Source organism: Physeter macrocephalus, chromosome 18 (genome assembly GCF_002837175.3).
Source record: "Physeter macrocephalus isolate SW-GA chromosome 18, ASM283717v5, whole genome shotgun sequence".
Lineage (NCBI taxonomy): Eukaryota > Metazoa > Chordata > Mammalia > Artiodactyla > Physeteridae > Physeter > Physeter macrocephalus.
The window spans coordinates 24,781,317-24,798,928 of record NC_041231.1 but is presented as its reverse complement, the minus strand read 5'-3'; the positions used below and the strand labels follow the sequence as shown (position 1 = coordinate 24,798,928).

The 17,612-nt window shown below is 40.3% G+C and overlaps 1 protein-coding gene across 15 annotated transcripts in view; it reads left to right on the top strand.

Annotated features, from left to right (window-relative positions):
• MITF (melanocyte inducing transcription factor) overlaps positions 1-17,612 on the top strand; it is a 242,056-nt gene that overhangs the window by 130,348 nt on the left and 94,096 nt on the right. The window contains exon 2 of one of the 15 annotated variants that reach the window (XM_007127072.3): positions 6,099-6,183. The exons of 12 other annotated variants lie outside the window; for them this stretch is intronic. In XM_007127072.3, the coding sequence (XP_007127134.1) occupies positions 6,128-6,183 (56 nt within the window). In that variant the 5' untranslated portion in view covers positions 6,099-6,127. Of the gene's footprint in view, positions 1-6,098; positions 6,184-17,612 lie in introns of those variants that run through there. 2 more of the 15 variants (XM_007127073.4, XM_028479483.2) reach the window with 2 other exon arrangements.

The following is a 17,612-nucleotide window of genomic DNA, read 5'->3' as shown; positions in this document are numbered from 1 at the left end:
TTTGGTAGTGTATATATGTCCATGCCACTCTCTCACTTCGTCCCAGCTTACCCTTCCGCCTCCCTGTGTCCTCAAGTCCGTTCTCTACGTCTGCTTCTTTATTACTGAACCATGGACTAGTTATTCTACTAGGTTCTAGGGATACAACAGTAAACCAAACAGACATGGTTCCTGCCCCTCAGAAGACATTTGCTGAATAATTGCATGACTACTTGAGGGGCAGTGTCGTGGAAATGTATGTAATGTTTTATGAATTTTGTAGATGGTGTCAGATGTGTAGGTCAAGCTTTATTCCATTTGCCAGTGGGTATTTCATTGCTGTGTTCAGGGAGATCCCCCAAGAACATTAGCATAATATAGATATTTCTGAAGTACCATGAATGACTGGAACACGTGCCCCTTAAAGGTAATTTTACTTGGACACTTATGTACGTGGTCAACGGTTAGCCTCCTTGGGGTGGTAGATTGTCCAGGACAAAATGTCAGGCGATGTCATTGGCGGGACACGGCATTGGCGTCACATTTGCCACCACATTCTGTCCCTGCTGGAATGGCTGGAATTGATTCCATTGGTTTTGTGATCAACGTTTGAGAGCCCACGGAGGGTACAGATTTTCCCTGTGTGTAAGCATGTAATAAATCAGGGTTTCAGTTGTAAAACTTCCCCGGGTGCATTGTAACTTAATGCAGCCTCAAACAGTGTCCAAGGTGGGAGAGAGTCCAGCTTGGTCTTTTAAAAAAATCATCCCTTTAAGGTCCTGATATGGTAATTTCCTACCCTCTCTTGTTTTCTTTGATCTTCCAGTTTCTTTATGTTTTTTTTTCACTCTGTTGCATTTCCACTGGTTCTGTAGATTGGTCACTGTGCATCCAGAATAGACAGTTCCAACTACAATCATAATTGTAAGAGCTGTTTTTTAATCGAGAGCTTACTGTGCGTCAGATGTGCCATACACGTTACATATATTGTTTCCTTCAGTTTTAACAATAACCTACAGGATAGCCATTTGTCATTTCCCCTTTCTCAGGCGAAGAAACTGGGGCACGGAAAGTTTAGTAAATTTGCACATGGTCACAGAATGAGTAAGTGGTGGGATGTGAACCTGGTTAAGTTGACCCCAGAATCTGTGTTCTTCTTTTTTTTTTTTAATTAATTAATTTATTTATGGCTGCATCGGGTCTTCGTTGCTGCGTGCAGGCTTTCTGTAGTTGTGGTGAGCGGGGGCTACTCTCCATTCTGGTGCACGGGCTTCTCAGTGCAATTGGCTTCTCTTGTAGTGGAGCATGGGCTCTAGGCGTGTGGGCTTCGGTAGTTGTGGCTCGCAGGTTCTAGAGCACAGGCTCAGTAGTTGTGGCACATACAGAATGAGTAAGTGGTGGGATTTGAACCTGGTTAAGTTGACACCAGAATCTGTGTTCTTCTTTTTTTTTTTTAATTAATTTATTTATTTATGGCTGCATCGGGTCTTCGTTGCTGCGTGCAGGCTTTCTGTAGTTGTGGTGAGCGGGGGCTACTCTCCATTCTGGTGCACGGGCTTCTCAGTGCAATTGGCTTCTCTTGTAGTGGAGCATGGGCTCTAGGCGTGTGGGCTTCGGTAGTTGTGGCTCGCAGGTTCTAGAGCACAGGCTCAGTAGTTGTGGCACATGGGCTTAGTTGCTCTGCGACATGTGGGATCTTCCCGGACCAGGGCTTGAACCCATGTCCTCTGCATTGGCAGGCAGGTTCTTAACCACTGCGCCGCCAGGTAAGTCCAGAACCTGTGTTCTTGATTTTTATGCCAAACTGTGCTAGAAGCAGGAGAAGTGAGGTGTGGAGTAGGTTAGTAAGGGGACTAGTGTAGCATCTTAGTCATCTGTTAACCCTAGTACCCAGCACAATGCCAAGTGTGTAGAAACTCCTCAATAACTATTGTTAATGAATGCAATCATTTGCATCAGGAACCTGGATTCCCCACCCCACCCCACCCCCATTCCTTCTATTTATTGGTCTTTAGCTTTACCAGTAATCTACCCACTTTAATCCACTTCTCTCCACTCTTGTCCCTTCTCCTCCCCCTCCCCCATAAAGTATCATCACCTCCTACTAGGACTATTGCAGTAGCCAGTCTTGCTCCTTCTCTAGGTTGTTCTCGATATAGCAGCCAGGGGGACCTTTCTAAAAACTCAGATCTGAGCCCATCACTTCCCTGCTTACAACCTCTCAATGGTTTCCTGTTCATCTTGGAACAAAATCAGTGACTCTTCTCTGGTCTCCCAGATGCTGATGGTCTGGTCCTAGCCACTGCTTTAGTCTCACGGATGCCATGATTTCGCTTACTCTCTGTCCTCCAGCCACAGAGAATCTTCCTTCTAACTCCTCACTTCAGGATTCTTGCATATGTCATTACCACTGCTCAGAAGACTCTTCTCCCGTGCCCCCCTCCACACCCATAACCCATGACTGCTACCCCCACTCACTTCTATGCCCAGAGGCCCCTGCCTAAGGGAAACCTTTTCTGACCCTTACATTTTAAGCTTTCCCAGCTCCTTGAAGCACCGAGCTGATCTCCCTGTGCTATACGGCTGCTTCCCACTAGCTATCTATTTTACGTTTGGTAGTGTATATATGTCCATGCCACTCTCTCACTTCGTCCCAGCTTACCCTTCCGCCTCCCTGTGTCCTCAAGTCCGTTCTCTACGTCTGCTTCTTTATTACTGAACCATGGACTAGTTATTCTACTAGGTTCTAGGGATACAACAGTAAACCAAACAGACATGGTTCCTGCCCCTCAGAAGACATTTGCTGAATAATTGCATGACTACTTGAGGGGCAGTATCGTGGAAATGTATGTAATGTTTTATGAATTTTGTAGATGGTGTCAGATGTGTAGGTCAAGCTTTATTCCATTTGCCAGTGGGTATTTCATTGCTGTGTTCAGGGAGATCCCCCAAGAACATTAGCATAATATAGATATTTCTGAAGTACCATGAATGACTGGAACACGTGCCCCTTAAAGGTAATTTTACTTGGACACTTATGTACGTGGTCAACGGTTAGCCTCCTTGGGGTGGTAGATTGTCCAGGACAAAATGTCAGGCGATGTCATTGGCGGGACACGGCATTGGCGTCACATTTGCCACCACATTCTGTCCCTGCTGGAATGGCTGGAATTGATTCCATTGGTTTTGTGATCAACGTTTGAGAGCCCACGGAGGGTACAGATTTTCCCTGTGTGTAAGCATGTAATAAATCAGGGTTTCAGTTGTAAAACTTCCCCGGGTGCATTGTAACTTAATGCAGCCTCAAACAGTGTCCAAGGTGGGAGAGAGTCCAGCTTGGTCTTTTAAAAAAATCATCCCTTTAAGGTCCTGATATGGTAATTTCCTACCCTCTCTTGTTTTCTTTGATCTTCCAGTTTCTTTATGTTTTTTTTTCACTCTGTTGCATTTCCACTGGTTCTGTAGATTGGTCACTGTGCATCCAGAATAGACAGTTCCAACTACAATCATAATTGTAAGAGCTGTTTTTTAATCGAGAGCTTACTGTGCGTCAGATGTGCCATACACGTTACATATATTGTTTCCTTCAGTTTTAACAATAACCTACAGGATAGCCATTTGTCATTTCCCCTTTCTCAGGCGAAGAAACTGGGGCACGGAAAGTTTAGTAAATTTGCACATGGTCACAGAATGAGTAAGTGGTGGGATGTGAACCTGGTTAAGTTGACCCCAGAATCTGTGTTCTTCTTTTTTTTTTTTAATTAATTAATTTATTTATGGCTGCATCGGGTCTTCGTTGCTGCGTGCAGGCTTTCTGTAGTTGTGGTGAGCGGGGGCTACTCTCCATTCTGGTGCACGGGCTTCTCAGTGCAATTGGCTTCTCTTGTAGTGGAGCATGGGCTCTAGGCGTGTGGGCTTCGGTAGTTGTGGCTCGCAGGTTCTAGAGCACAGGCTCAGTAGTTGTGGCACATGGGCTTAGTTGCTCTGCGACATGTGGGATCTTCCCGGACCAGGGCTTGAACCCATGTCCTCTGCATTGGCAGGCAGGTTCTTAACCACTGCGCCGCCAGGTAAGTCCAGAACCTGTGTTCTTGATTTTTATGCCAAACTGTGCTAGAAGCAGGAGAAGTGAGGTGTGGAGTAGGTTAGTAAGGGGACTAGTGTAGCATCTTAGTCATCTGTTAACCCTAGTACCCAGCACAATGCCAAGTGTGTAGAAACTCCTCAATAACTATTGTTAATGAATGCAATCATTTGCATCAGGAACCTGGATTCCCCACCCCACCCCACCCCCATTCCTTCTATTTATTGGTCTTTAGCTTTACCAGTAATCTACCCACTTTAATCCACTTCTCTCCACTCTTGTCCCTTCTCCTCCCCCTCCCCCATAAAGTATCATCACCTCCTACTAGGACTATTGCAGTAGCCAGTCTTGCTCCTTCTCTAGGTTGTTCTCGATATAGCAGCCAGGGGGACCTTTCTAAAAACTCAGATCTGAGCCCATCACTTCCCTGCTTACAACCTCTCAATGGTTTCCTGTTCATCTTGGAACAAAATCAGTGACTCTTCTCTGGTCTCCCAGATGCTGATGGTCTGGTCCTAGCCACTGCTTTAGTCTCACGGATGCCATGATTTCGCTTACTCTCTGTCCTCCAGCCACAGAGAATCTTCCTTCTAACTCCTCACTTCAGGATTCTTGCATATGTCATTACCACTGCTCAGAAGACTCTTCTCCCGTGCCCCCCTCCACACCCATAACCCATGACTGCTACCCCCACTCACTTCTATGCCCAGAGGCCCCTGCCTAAGGGAAACCTTTTCTGACCCTTACATTTTAAGCTTTCCCAGCTCCTTGTAGCATTTACCACATTTCATTATATATTTGGGTGATTATTTAATATGTGTCCCACTAGACTATAAACTCCAAGAGTTTACACAGTGCCTGGGACGTAGTAGGTGTTCCATAAATATTTATTCAACAAAAGAAAAAATGAAAAATGAACAAAGAATAAAAAGAGCCAGAAATAGCTTGTTGGAGACTCCTGGCTGGATATTTGCTGTTATTAAAGGGAAATTAAAGAAAGATAATTTCATTACATTATGAAATTCAAGTTGGATTATGGCTTATAGAGACTGCATTGTTTTCCCACTATGTACTTCGGAGACAAACTCTTAGGCACAGAGAGGTGAAGTAACTTGCCCAGGGTACGCAGCTAGTCTATGTCAGATGTCTTTGTTCTGACCTCTGATTTGTGTGTAGGGAGAAACAGACATATTTTCATAACTGTGCAGGACATCTTTGGTGTGCTGAGTCTGTAGGAGCTGCATCAGTATTTGATAATATTGACGTCATGTCGCAATTTTAAAGCATCATTTGAGAGCATGTATTATTATTTCGGCACGTTCAGAATTTAATTAGATGGCAATCTAAGAATACACAGATGTATGGCCTAAAGATGTCCTAAAAGATAGTGCCCACAGTTGAAGCAGCTTGTGTTTGACTTCCACCAGGACTGGGCAAGGGTAGCCCTCCATATATTCTTGGGGTCTGAGGGTAAGGAATGTTGTCCAGATCTCTAGCTTGTCAGCAGGAGAGCATGTTCAGTAATCAAGCTCCAGTTCCAGAAATGCCTGTGCATGGATGCACGGCAGCTAGAGGTGTGTGATGAGCTGATGCCAGAGGTCTCCCCAGTTGAGAAGGGGCACAAGCTGTCCCACAGCCCTCCTGGATTCTGTGGCTCTTTTACGTGTAAGAAATTCACCGGTATGTGAAATTACCTCAGGTTTCACGTTCTCTGTAACGCACAGCCACTGCAAGCCTCCACCGGTACCTGTGCTCGGGAGGGCTAAGTAAGCATCCCAGGGTGTCACCTGGCTGCTGGGTTGGATTTCTGGTGGTGCCTGTGTCCTTGCGAAGCCCCCGTTGCACGGTGAGGCAGCATTTTTGTCCTGCAGGTACAGTAGGTACTGGATTAAACAGGTCTGCTGTTTCAGACAGACACCAGGCACCGTTGTAGCACGAGCTGTGTTTGGATTGGAGTTTCCAGGGCCTTATCAGGAGCCACCCCTAGTGACACAGCCAGTGCCAGAACTAACTTTGACTTTCACTCTTCACCAAGGGCTTGCAGAACACCTTAAAGGAAAAAAGATGGAGGCGCTTAGAGTTCAGATGTTCATGCCTTGTTCCTTTGAAAGCTTATATCTGTAAGTGAAGTTTTATTCTGGAAATAATCCTGGGACCACTTGACAGGAGTTTTGTTTTTGTTTTCTGTTTTTGTTTTTGTTTTTTAAGGGGAGGACAGAGAAAGGGGAGGTTCTATTAGGAGTTAAAAATACTGGAACTGTTACTCTGTGACTGTGGCTTTAATCGGCTTCAGCTGTAACCTCTAGTAGGTGGCTATGACAAGGATAAGGACTAATTTGTGGGGGGAGGCAGGATTGAAATGCTAGCCCATTAGCTCTGCCTTCTCTTTTGAAATGGAATGTTGGTCTTAAATTAATCATGCCAAAAAATGACTGCTTGAAAAATCTGAGTGAGAACAGAGCTTGATTTATGATTACTAGGTAGACTGCAGCCCAGCTTTGTGATGAACAAAAAAGGGTTTTCTTCAGGAAAACGAGCGTGCTTAGTGACATTGGTCAAAATTGCCCCATTGCAAACACTTTGGATTTTTTGCTTTCTCTCCCCCCTGCCCCCACCTCGCAACTGTGGAGTAGTAACAGTTGCATTAATAAACATCTCGTTTGCATTTCTGCATATTGATTTTTTTTTTTTCTCCTTGAGAGGAAAACAAAACATCCAAAATCAGAATCATCTGTCTGGCATAGAAATGTAGAACAAGCTTGAAATTGGCACTTTCAAAGAAATACTAAAATGGAGAAATGCTAAGTGGATCATAGCTCTCCCCTCCCACTCCCCCATTTCCTTCAACATTTACTTTCAATGTTAGGTGATAAGATTTGAAAACAATACTAAAAGCTGTGTCCCTAAGTGAATAAGCATTCAAGCAAATCAACTTAAGCAAAAGCCACCTCTGGAGCTTAATAATTATTTACTGAACGTTCCTGGGTCATGAGAGAGGTTCTGATTAAGTCAGAAAAGCATTATGTTCAGCAGCTTGTGAAGGTGTGTTTAAAGACGGCAAGAATAATGGAAAAATACTAAATGTAGCAGAACTATTTTGAGAATTTGATTCTGAAAAAAATAAAATTCCCATAAATGTAATTGTGGTAAAAGTTCCTAATGTTCAGTAGGTAAATCTTTAAAAGGTTTTACAGTAGCTTTTAAAATTATTTTTATTTGCTATTTTTTCTGTATTGTTTGCTTTTATAGATGTTTTTCATTGTATGTCATTAAAACAGTTTAATTACTCATTTCTCTAAAATGATAGAACATTTTATGAACAGAATATACATAATTGTGTATTTAAAATGTCGTCCTGTTAGAAATGTTATAATTTTCTGCTTTGTAAATCAGATACTAGTTAGGGAGATGATGGCTATTCTTTGTGATTCATACCCCACAAAAATGTCCTCTATAACTTACTAATTTTTGAAATATTATTTTTAAGCAAATTAATGTATATCATGATTGGATAAAACATACCATTCAGCTTAAGGACAGTAGTGGTGTCATCCTTGAATTTACACCCAAATTAATTCTTAAGTTCAACTACTTTTGCTTAATTGATTTTGAATTTTTTTTTTTTTTCTGGTTAACTAAAATACTGGCCACAGGAACATGCTTCCTTTATGAACTCACAGAATGAAATTCTTAGCACACATCTTTGACAAAACTTGTTCACTGAGCTGTTGCCCATTAACTTCTTTGTGCCTGCTCTTTTGGGGAGGGCACACACTGTGAATTAATTGTTTCTTTTGTATTTTCCTCTAGGAAAGCAAAGAAACACCATAGCAGAAGGCAACATTGTAAGAGATTTTGCTTTCTAGAAAATAACTTGTCAGTTTTCACTAGTTTCAAGTTAACTAGGAGCCTCAGAGGGTACCAATCCAGGAATTGAAGTACAGCACAGAAGAATCCATTGCCTGTTACTTATTGTCTGCAGGGTGTGCTGGCCACTACTCTAAGAATCCTACTTGCATTAATACATTCAGTTCTCATACTTGTTCTATGACAAAGGTACTTTTTCCTACCTCCATTTTGTAGGTGACAAAATTAAGGTTTGGGCAGGTGAAAGATCCTGCCGGTGTCATATAGCTGAGAAACGATAGAGCTGGGATTTCAACAGAGGTATTCTGGGCCCATGTCTTGTGCCTTTCTCTGTTCTGTTCTATGGATTCTCATTTCAGATACTGAATGAATTGATGTTTCTTCCTCTGCCTTTTATTTGAGTGTGTTTCTCCGATGCTCAGATTTCTGGATTATCCAAACTATAACTCCTTTGAGCTTTTGAGTGGCTATTAGTCCAATGCCACAGTACTTGTCTATCAAATGGATTTCCTTATATCCAATTCAATGTTGATTATAAGGTGACTGTTCAGGGGAGATGAAAACTCTCCTAAATATATACAATGATTATATGACCTATTCTGACTTGAGAACCCCTAAAATGTGGAAGGAAAGTTTGTCTTGGAATTAAGGTAATACAGTAGGTCTCTGGAACTGAGCCTTTTGGAAAAAATGTGTTCTCTGCCACTGGATGACTCAAGCAAATGGTTTGACTAAAGGTCTTCCAACACTAAGGTTTTAGTGTTATCTGATTTTTAGGAGGTGGGGTATTTGTTAGAATAGAGACACCAAATTTTCTCTTTAGATAGATATTTATTTCATCCTACTCTATGCTAAGTATTCTTTTAGGTGCTGGGGAATTTATATGTGAATAAAACAAAAATCTCTGCCCTCATAGTGCTGGCTCTGTCTGGTCATGAAGGGCCAGGAACATTCCAGCTCTGTCCTTAAGTCTAGTTCTCATCGTCATGGTCCAAAGTGGCTGCTAGTCCTGCGGCCATTACAGCTAAATTCAAGGAGACATGATGGCAAAGATGGGTATCTCTTTAGGGGAATTTTTGGATGTACCACTTGACCTTTCTGCTTAAGTCTCATTGGCAAAACTTAGGCGTGAAGCCACCCTAGCTCCTGGAAAGCTGGGAGATGTTGTGAGTGGCAGTGTACCAGCCTAAACGAGGAGAAAATAGAATGGATACTAGATTGTTTGAGTTGTAGCTCTTAGGCTGAAACTTTGATTTTTTTTTTTTTTCTTTTTTGGAATAACTTTTATTTTCTAAAATGCCACAAAAATGAGCTATGGTATAACAGAGCACATCCAACTGGCTTAAACAGAAGTGGAGATTGAGAGTCCCTTGTAAATCAATATCCTATGTCCAGGGTTATCCAGGCTTCAGGGATGGTTTGATCCAGATGCTCTGTGTCATCTAAACACTGGCTCCTTCTTCATTCTTCCTTCTCAGGCTTCTGTTCCCTCTTTCAACTCACATCACTGTTTCATTTAGTTTGGCTTTCTTTTCACATAGGTCCAGGAAGTTCCAGATTTATATCCTAGCATCTTTCCAGACATTAGTATACATAGAGGTCTTTTACCCCAATATTTCTAGTCAGTATTTCTATTTCTACTCAGCATAGGGCTGACGGTTATTGGACCATTTTAGAGCACAGGCACATTCGATGGGTATGCTGATTGGTCCAACTTACGTTGTGTTTCTATGTCTGGAGTTGGCAGCACCGCCATAACCTACCTCGTGAACGGAAAGTGAGGAGGCTGATTTTTCAAGGTAAAATCAGGCTACTTTGCCAAAGAAGTGGGACAGGATGCTGGGCAGGCATAAGTAACATGTGACCACCATAAATCATTACCACTATTTGTAAGGCTGGCTTTTAAACCGTGACAGGTGCACACGCTCACTGCTCCTGAGATCACAATTGGTACTTTTGTCTGGATTTCCACACAGTATTGCAGACTTTGCATCTTGGGTGATATGTTCTAGACATGCAGTAATTGTTAAGCGGTTAAGGCTTTTGAATCTTCTCTGACCTGTTGTGACGTTGTCTAGACAAGTGGACAGAGCATGCCCTGTGACTGGGGCATTTATTTGAGTAGAGATAGAAGGCTTTTCTGTCTTTAAAAAGATCCTTCCAGTTACTTTCACACTCATGTCTGAATTCTGTCATTAGATTGTCATAGTTTTGGATAAAAAGTTCTTTCTTTTAAAATACTCTAAGTGGGGTATCTTGTCATGCCATATCAATTACTTACACCTTATAGGCGAATTTTTCAGAGCCTTTTAAAGCATGGTGTCTAGATATGAATGAGATTCCACAGTCGGACAGTGTAAACAAGAATTCTGGAACATGGTCTAGTGAAAGGCAGCTTGATAGGAGAGACAAGAAGCGTGAGTGTGGGACCCTCAACTTTGTCTGCTTTATAGCTTTTTGATAGTAGGCTGACGGAAATAATTTCTTTGAGGGGAATTGAGAGGAGCATGGAAACCCATGGTGGCATCTGTGGGAAATGGAGGACAGTCATGGCCTTAAAATGAGGAAATGGCACCCTCATATCCTTGTTTGAAAATATCTTTTAGTAAGAGATTCTCCTTGGTTGCAGTGTATAGATGTGAGACACTCTCTTTGGGAGGGGTGAAAATCATCAACTTAAAAAAAATCTGATGAGGAACGTTGCCTAGAAGAACATTGGTCTAATATTACAGAGGTCGCAAACATTTTTGGTCATCCCTCCTAGTTAAAGTAAGGTTTTTTTCAAGCAGACTCTCTTGTGTTTTTATTTTACTTATAAATTTTATACATCTGCCGCTATACTAATACTATATTATAATATACAGCATGTACAAAAATAGAAAATAGAAATGATGGATAAATTTTATATAAATTTTAACCTTTTCTTCCTGCGCTCCAGGGTATCATTTTTTTGTACCCTCTTTTGAAGAATATTGATATATTGGGAATCTCATTATGTTTCTCTTTGATTTTGATATAATCGATTATTGAAATTACTCTTACTGGCATCTGTCAAAGGTCCAGCTTAAAGAATACTAACCCTGAGTAGATACAGAGAGACTACGATGTTTTCAAACTAATTGGGGTCCAGGTGTTGAAAAGTAACAATTTTAGATTTTTAACTTGCGTATGATTGCTGGTTCTTGCTTTTTAGAATGCTTTCCTCCTTTTGTACCATGGAGAGTAACAAGCTCCAGAGGACAGGTGTTCTGTCCACTCTGGACACCATGCTACCCTCACGTCTAGCAGAACCCTTGGAAATGCTTTGCCAAAGCATTCAAATATTTGTTGAAGGAAAGAACAGGAGGAACACAAGCTGCACTTTGCAAGTCTTCTTATTTCCTCCATGCCAGAAACCTGTCGTATTTATTGTCCGAGCTGGTAATGTTACCAGAAAAAGCTGGATGTTTGGCATGTTTTCATGTGTTTTTTCTGACCACTAAAACCAAGGTTGGTGATGCCTGAAGTCCACAAGATCTCAACTTTTGAAGCCAAACTGTGAAATCTGGTACTTTCATGTTTACATGAGTTATACTCTCAGTTATTTTAAGTGAGATATATATTTATCACATATATCATATATACCATATATTTCACATATATATCATGTAGACAAGTAACAGTGTATTTTCTTATTGGTACTTGCTTCCACCATTCACAATGAAGAAGTCATCTTTACGCTTACAAAGTGATGACTTGGGAAGGAATGGAAAGGTTAAGATGATGGAAGTACTGAGGTACTAAAATGTTAGATACCCAGACTGCCATTTAAAAAGATATGTCCATTTACTGACTCTTATTTCGGTGATTTTTGCACCTGGACTTACTTTCTAAAGACTCTTAAAAATTTCTTTTTGCTGACAGAACAACATTTTTGTAGATTCAACGTGTGGATTTTTTCCTTATGATAGAGTAGTTGTGTTGTAACCATGACGATCCATTGGCAGTATCTGCACAAATGTTTTTGTCTGTTTGATTTTATAGCCTGTTTGGCAGGAGTAAGTAGTCCTTCCCATTTCATTCCGTTCAACATGTTGGGTTCAGTATCAGAAGGACTCTTCAGAGCTCTTGTGAGGGTTCCTGGAGGTGGGGAATGGAATGTGCGTTTCCTCAGACATGGAAGAAATTGTTATGGTCTAAGAATCAAAGATGTGGGTTCATGTCCCAGCTCTCCTACTAAACAAATGGGTAATCTTAGGTGTTCTAGTTTCTAAACATGGCATCCGAATCAGGAGCAGAGTTTTTGTAGACACATTGATTCCTAGGCCTTACCTAACCTGAAGTCAGAATTTCTAGTGATAGAGCCTGGGCATTTTGACATTAGACAGCGGATATTGTGGCAGCCAACCTTTTGCATTTGGAAACCCTGGTAGCTTAACCTGTTCTCGGTATAGCTTTCTTACCTGTGCGTGAAGTTAATTATCATGCCTTCCTGCATCTCCACTGTGTATGTGAACATTAGCCATTGTGCTTTCCTGGACATAATTACATTGTATCCAGTAGAGGCAAACGCTAGGCTTTGAGCTCTATCACCTGAATGATTATAAAGATTAGTTTTTCCTGGAGAAAAATGCTAGGATTTTTACTTTATATCTTGTGAGAGAACTGCAGGGTAAATTATCTTCCCTCCACTCCTGCAAAACTTTGTCAGATTCTCTGAATTAAATAGGGATCGCCTAAACCTTAAAAGGCACATCTGCCTTTTGGTCCAAACTTGCATATAGGCTTATGAAAATTCACTTCCTTGCATCAGAAAAGAAGTAGCATGTTCATGGTTTCATATTTTTTTACTACTAATTTTTGAGCTCTGTTCCAGTTTATGTGACCTATGTTCTGGTTATTGTGCTAAGCTTTTTACATCTATTACAAATTTTAATCCTCCTAACAATGCTGAGAGGCAGATATATTAAACAATCTATAAATAAGGAAAACCGAAGCTCAAAGAGATTGACTGACTTGGCCATGGCCACAGGTTAGGAAGTGTCAGGGCTGTACTCTGCCTGAGGAATTGAAGAGAGGAAATGCAGGGGAAAGTGTATCAGCTCCTTCTGCCTGAAAGGTAAGTTTCAGCTGACAACCAGATTCATGTCTTGGATGACGATGATATGGAGACCAAAGACTGATTCCTAAAGTCTGGTGAGGGGGTATTGGCATCACTGTTAAAAGTGAGGGGTGGTCAGGCAGGTGTTGTTTGGATGGCAAGGTATTGGATTTCATGGAATTTCTGATACATTTAAGTGGTTGATCAATGCAGTGGAATTAACTCTGAATTTAGGAACATACCAGATAGTTCAGAGCACATGTGCACATACCTCTGTCATCACAGAGAAGAGGCAGTCTTCGAAGGTTAAAAATGTAAATTCAGCCATCGAGGTAGGAACTTGAGTCACATTTATGGCTGTTTATGTAAGTGTCCATATTCTAGCCTCTGTGTTGAGCGCTTTAACTTAGCTCACTTAATCACTGCTGTATATTTAGGGGGTGGGTTTTGGAGAGGCTCAGAGAGGTTGAGTGGCTCGTTAAAGATCAGATTGCTCGGCAGTGACTGAGCTAGAGCTTGTGTCCAGCTGATGGCCGTCCTCCTTGAGCAATTCCCACTTGTCAGGGAGGTTGCACGTCTAGCTTCAGTGATTCGGTAAGTGCCAGTAAAGGCATTTGTCTCCCCTTCAGTTGGCTTTCAAATGGTGATTTCTTGTGGTGAGATGTATACTTTCCCATGTGGAACTAGATAAGAGCCAGATAATTGACATAATTGACTTAATTTTAAGGCATCGTAGAAAAATTGTGTGACCCTGGCTTTAAACTCTATGAGATTAGAAACCAGGTGTTCCCAGCACCTGGCACAGAGGAAACACTCAATAACTATTTGTCGAATAAATGACCTTTACATAATCTGATTAAAAGGAATCAGACTGATGGAATTAGGATTATCTAATGCAGATTGGGCCCTGGATGAGTTCAGTTAGCTTTTAAAATTAAATACATTGGGACAACTCTTCTTGCTTATTATTAGTAGTTTAAGTATCAGGTCCTCATTTTAAAAATAAGCCTTTGGCCACCTGTAATATTGTCACATAAACCTCGACTTGGAGTTTAAAACATTATGCTCATTTGACCTGCTAACATTTTGAAGTGTAGGTATCTTCATTTTTGTCAGCAAGGTGATAATTGCCCATTCAATTATTTCTAAGAGAAAGCGATGTTTAAAAGATCGAGAGTAAAGCTGAGAATCTGAGAGTCATCTTTAACTTGGAAATATCCCGCAGGGAGTGTGTGTAGTGAAGTGACTACTTTTTCGGTTTTTTGAGAAGATTTATTAAAATGTCAGTTAGCTGAGCCCTGCTAGATTTTCTTTTGTGGAGTTTTAATTTATTTATAGGGGTCTACCATATAAATATGTTTTTTTTTTCCTGATAGGCTATTTCAGTAAATGCTTTAAATGATACTGTTGTTGACTTTAAAGTCTGCAGCCTTAGTGTGGTTGATAACTAGTAATTTTAACTTAAGATGTTGCAAGAATGCTTTACTGTTAATTGAAAAGATTTCCCCGCGGCCCCCCCCCTCCCATCACGGCCAATGGCTTGTCTTGAGCAGCTAATTAGTGCGATTTTTCCACAGCTGCATTTGCTACGACACAAAGGTTTGCTCCTGATTTTATCAAAAGGATCAGTCTCTCTGGGAATGTTTTAACCTGACAGGCTTTGAATAGTAAGACCATCTATTTATTTATTTATTTTTAAATAGCCTTCTTCTCTGGGTTTAGGAAAGTATATTTGAGCTCTGAACACATACTCAAAAGTGGGAAAATGCATTTTCTTTTGATGTCCTTTTAGCAGAAACTTACCAGGTGAATGGATTATTTTTGAGGAATGGCTAGGTATTTTTATGGTGTGGATGAATGTATGCTATAAAAATAATACAGAGTATTTACATTGTTCAGTCTTTGTACATCTGTAGGAAACTATAAAGGAAATAGGGATTAACTCTTCTGGGATTCTGAAGACTTCCAGAAGAACCAGTGTGCTGGATATAAGTCAGTACTTTCCCATCCTATTGTCAAAATACTGTCTGTGATGGATCCAGTGTCTTCTAGCCAAACGGTGACTTTGATCGCTCAAGTTATTTCTTCATGCTTGTAAATTAGTTCATGTTCCTCATGTTCTTAAATTAGTGGCATATATTCTGCCATTGAATAAAGCCATATTTTTTATGGTTTGCAGGGGAAAACGTAAAGAGAAAGAAATTTACCTATAATTCCACTCCCACGGTGGCAACTATGATCATCTTGCTAGTCATGTGTGTACATGCACACTCTCTCCTTATTTTAAATTAGAATGTAAATCCACTTTTGATCCTACTTTTTAATTTACTCTTAGGACATGCATTTCTCACTTTGTAGTTGTGCGATTAAAAAAAGGTATATTATCAAATCTATGTATCATAATTTACTTTTTTTAAAACCTATTTTCTTAAAGCTTTTGAATGGTTTTATTTGTTTCCTCAACTTTACCGAGGTATAACTAACAAAATTATTTAAGGTGTATAATGCGATGATTTTTTACACGTATGCTTTGTGAAACACATTTATCACCTCACATGGTTACTATTTATGTTCTTTTTTGTGGTGAGAACACTTAAGATCTGCTCTTTTAGTAAATTTCAAGTGTACAATACAGTATTATTAATTACAGTCACCGTGCTGTGCACTAGATCCCCAGAACTTACTCATCGTATAACTAAAAGTTTGTATTCTTTGACCCACATCTCCCCTCATAATTTACATAATCATGTTCATATTAAGGGACACATTTAGGTGGTTCAAAATATTGTGCAATTTGTCTACAGCTTTGTAATGTCAGGTTTTCCACATTTTGAATTTTTTTCTTAGGAAAATTATCCATCAATGAAATTTCTGAATCAAATTGATAATACTGTTATTTTCTTCTTTTTGATGAATTCCTTTACTTTTGGCTGCCTTGGGTCTTTGTTGCTGTGCGCGGGCTTTCTCTAGTTGCGGCGAGCGGGGGCTACTCTTCGTTGTGCCGCACGGGCTTCTCATTGTGGTGGCTTCTTTTGCTGTGGAGCACGGGCTCTAGGCGTGCGGGCTTCAGTAGTTGTGGCTCGCGGGCTCTAGAGTGCAGACTCATTAGTTGTGGCACGTGGGCTGAGTAGTTGTGGCTCGCAGGCTCTAGAGTGCAGGCTCAGTAGTTGTGGCTCACCAGCTTAGTTGCTCTGTGGCATGTGGGATCTTCCCCGGACCAGGGCTTGAACCCGTGTCCCCTGCATTGGCAGGCAGATTCTTAACCACTGCGCCATCAGAGAAGCCCAATACTGTTGTTTTCTTAAAGGTCTGTGATAATGTATACCGGCAATGGCTCAGGGTAGCATTATCTTTGCACTTATTCTTGTAGTGAACATTTTTTTAAGTTGAATCCTACCTTGAATACTTTCTTGCAGCTGGGTTTTCTAAGTTTATTATATTGTGTAGTTTTTATTCACAACCATAAATATATTTCTACACCATTTTTAGTGGCTATATATAGTATTATAATATATTAACTTATCACAGTTTATTGAACCAGTTTTCTATGCTGAGTTAACTGCTAGTATAATTTTTATTATGTAATTTTCTGGAACTATGTGAGGGTGTTTTTTTACCTGTAGAGTTTATAAGGCTGGTCTGTGATTTAATGGCTTTATTTTGCCTTTGTTAGAAGATAAGGACAATATTGGGATTTATACTCAAGGAAGGAAGCTTAAAGGTGCAAATACTTCTTTTGGAGAGTAATTTTGGAGTGAATATTTTGTCAAATGTTACTCTTTTTCTGTTTCCAGTGCTAATCAAGATTTTATATTCTTTGCCCTAAATAGGGATTTTTTAAAAAAAAGATATTACTGAAAACAATTAAAATTTCTAGATAATAATAATTGCAACAGGAAACATTTATTAAGGCAGTACTACGTAGCACTCATTAAGGGATTTGTGTGCCTTATTTCATTCATTATTTTATTTAATCCTCACAAAATCCCTAAGAGGTAGGGCTTTAGTGTATAAATGATGCAAAAGACATTTAAAAAACATCTCCCATTTTAATAAATGGGTAATTTAAAAAATTATTGTTATTCCTCTTTTATGGATATGGTAACTAAGGCAGAGAGGTTTAATTATTTGTTGATGTCATAGAGCTGGCAAGATAAGCAGTAGAAAACCATATTTAGGAAAATCAGGAGGTCCTTTCTTTTTGACTTACGACAAGGGTTTAGGCTTTTTAAATACTTTTGGGTAGTATAAGTACCAATAGCATTAGAGGTAGGCCTCATGGGGAACTCACAAAGTGTGTGTAGGACAGGGCTTGCCAGGGTGAATCAGAAGAAAAGACAGTATAAAGAAAACCAGGGAAAGAAGAAATGGGTTGTCAAACTAGCTTGTCTTCTGCCCTCTTTCCTGAAGACTGGGGTCGAGTTCAGTGTTAACATTCTGGTCCAAATGCTTCTTTCATTAATAATCTTTACTTCCTGTATCATAGAAAAATTTCCCCATGACAAAGTTCACCTTTTCTTTAAACTATTCTGTCTTAGTAAACATTTTAGATATCTTCAGGGAATTTAGATAGCATGTAGGAGTAGTTATATTTGGTTAGAT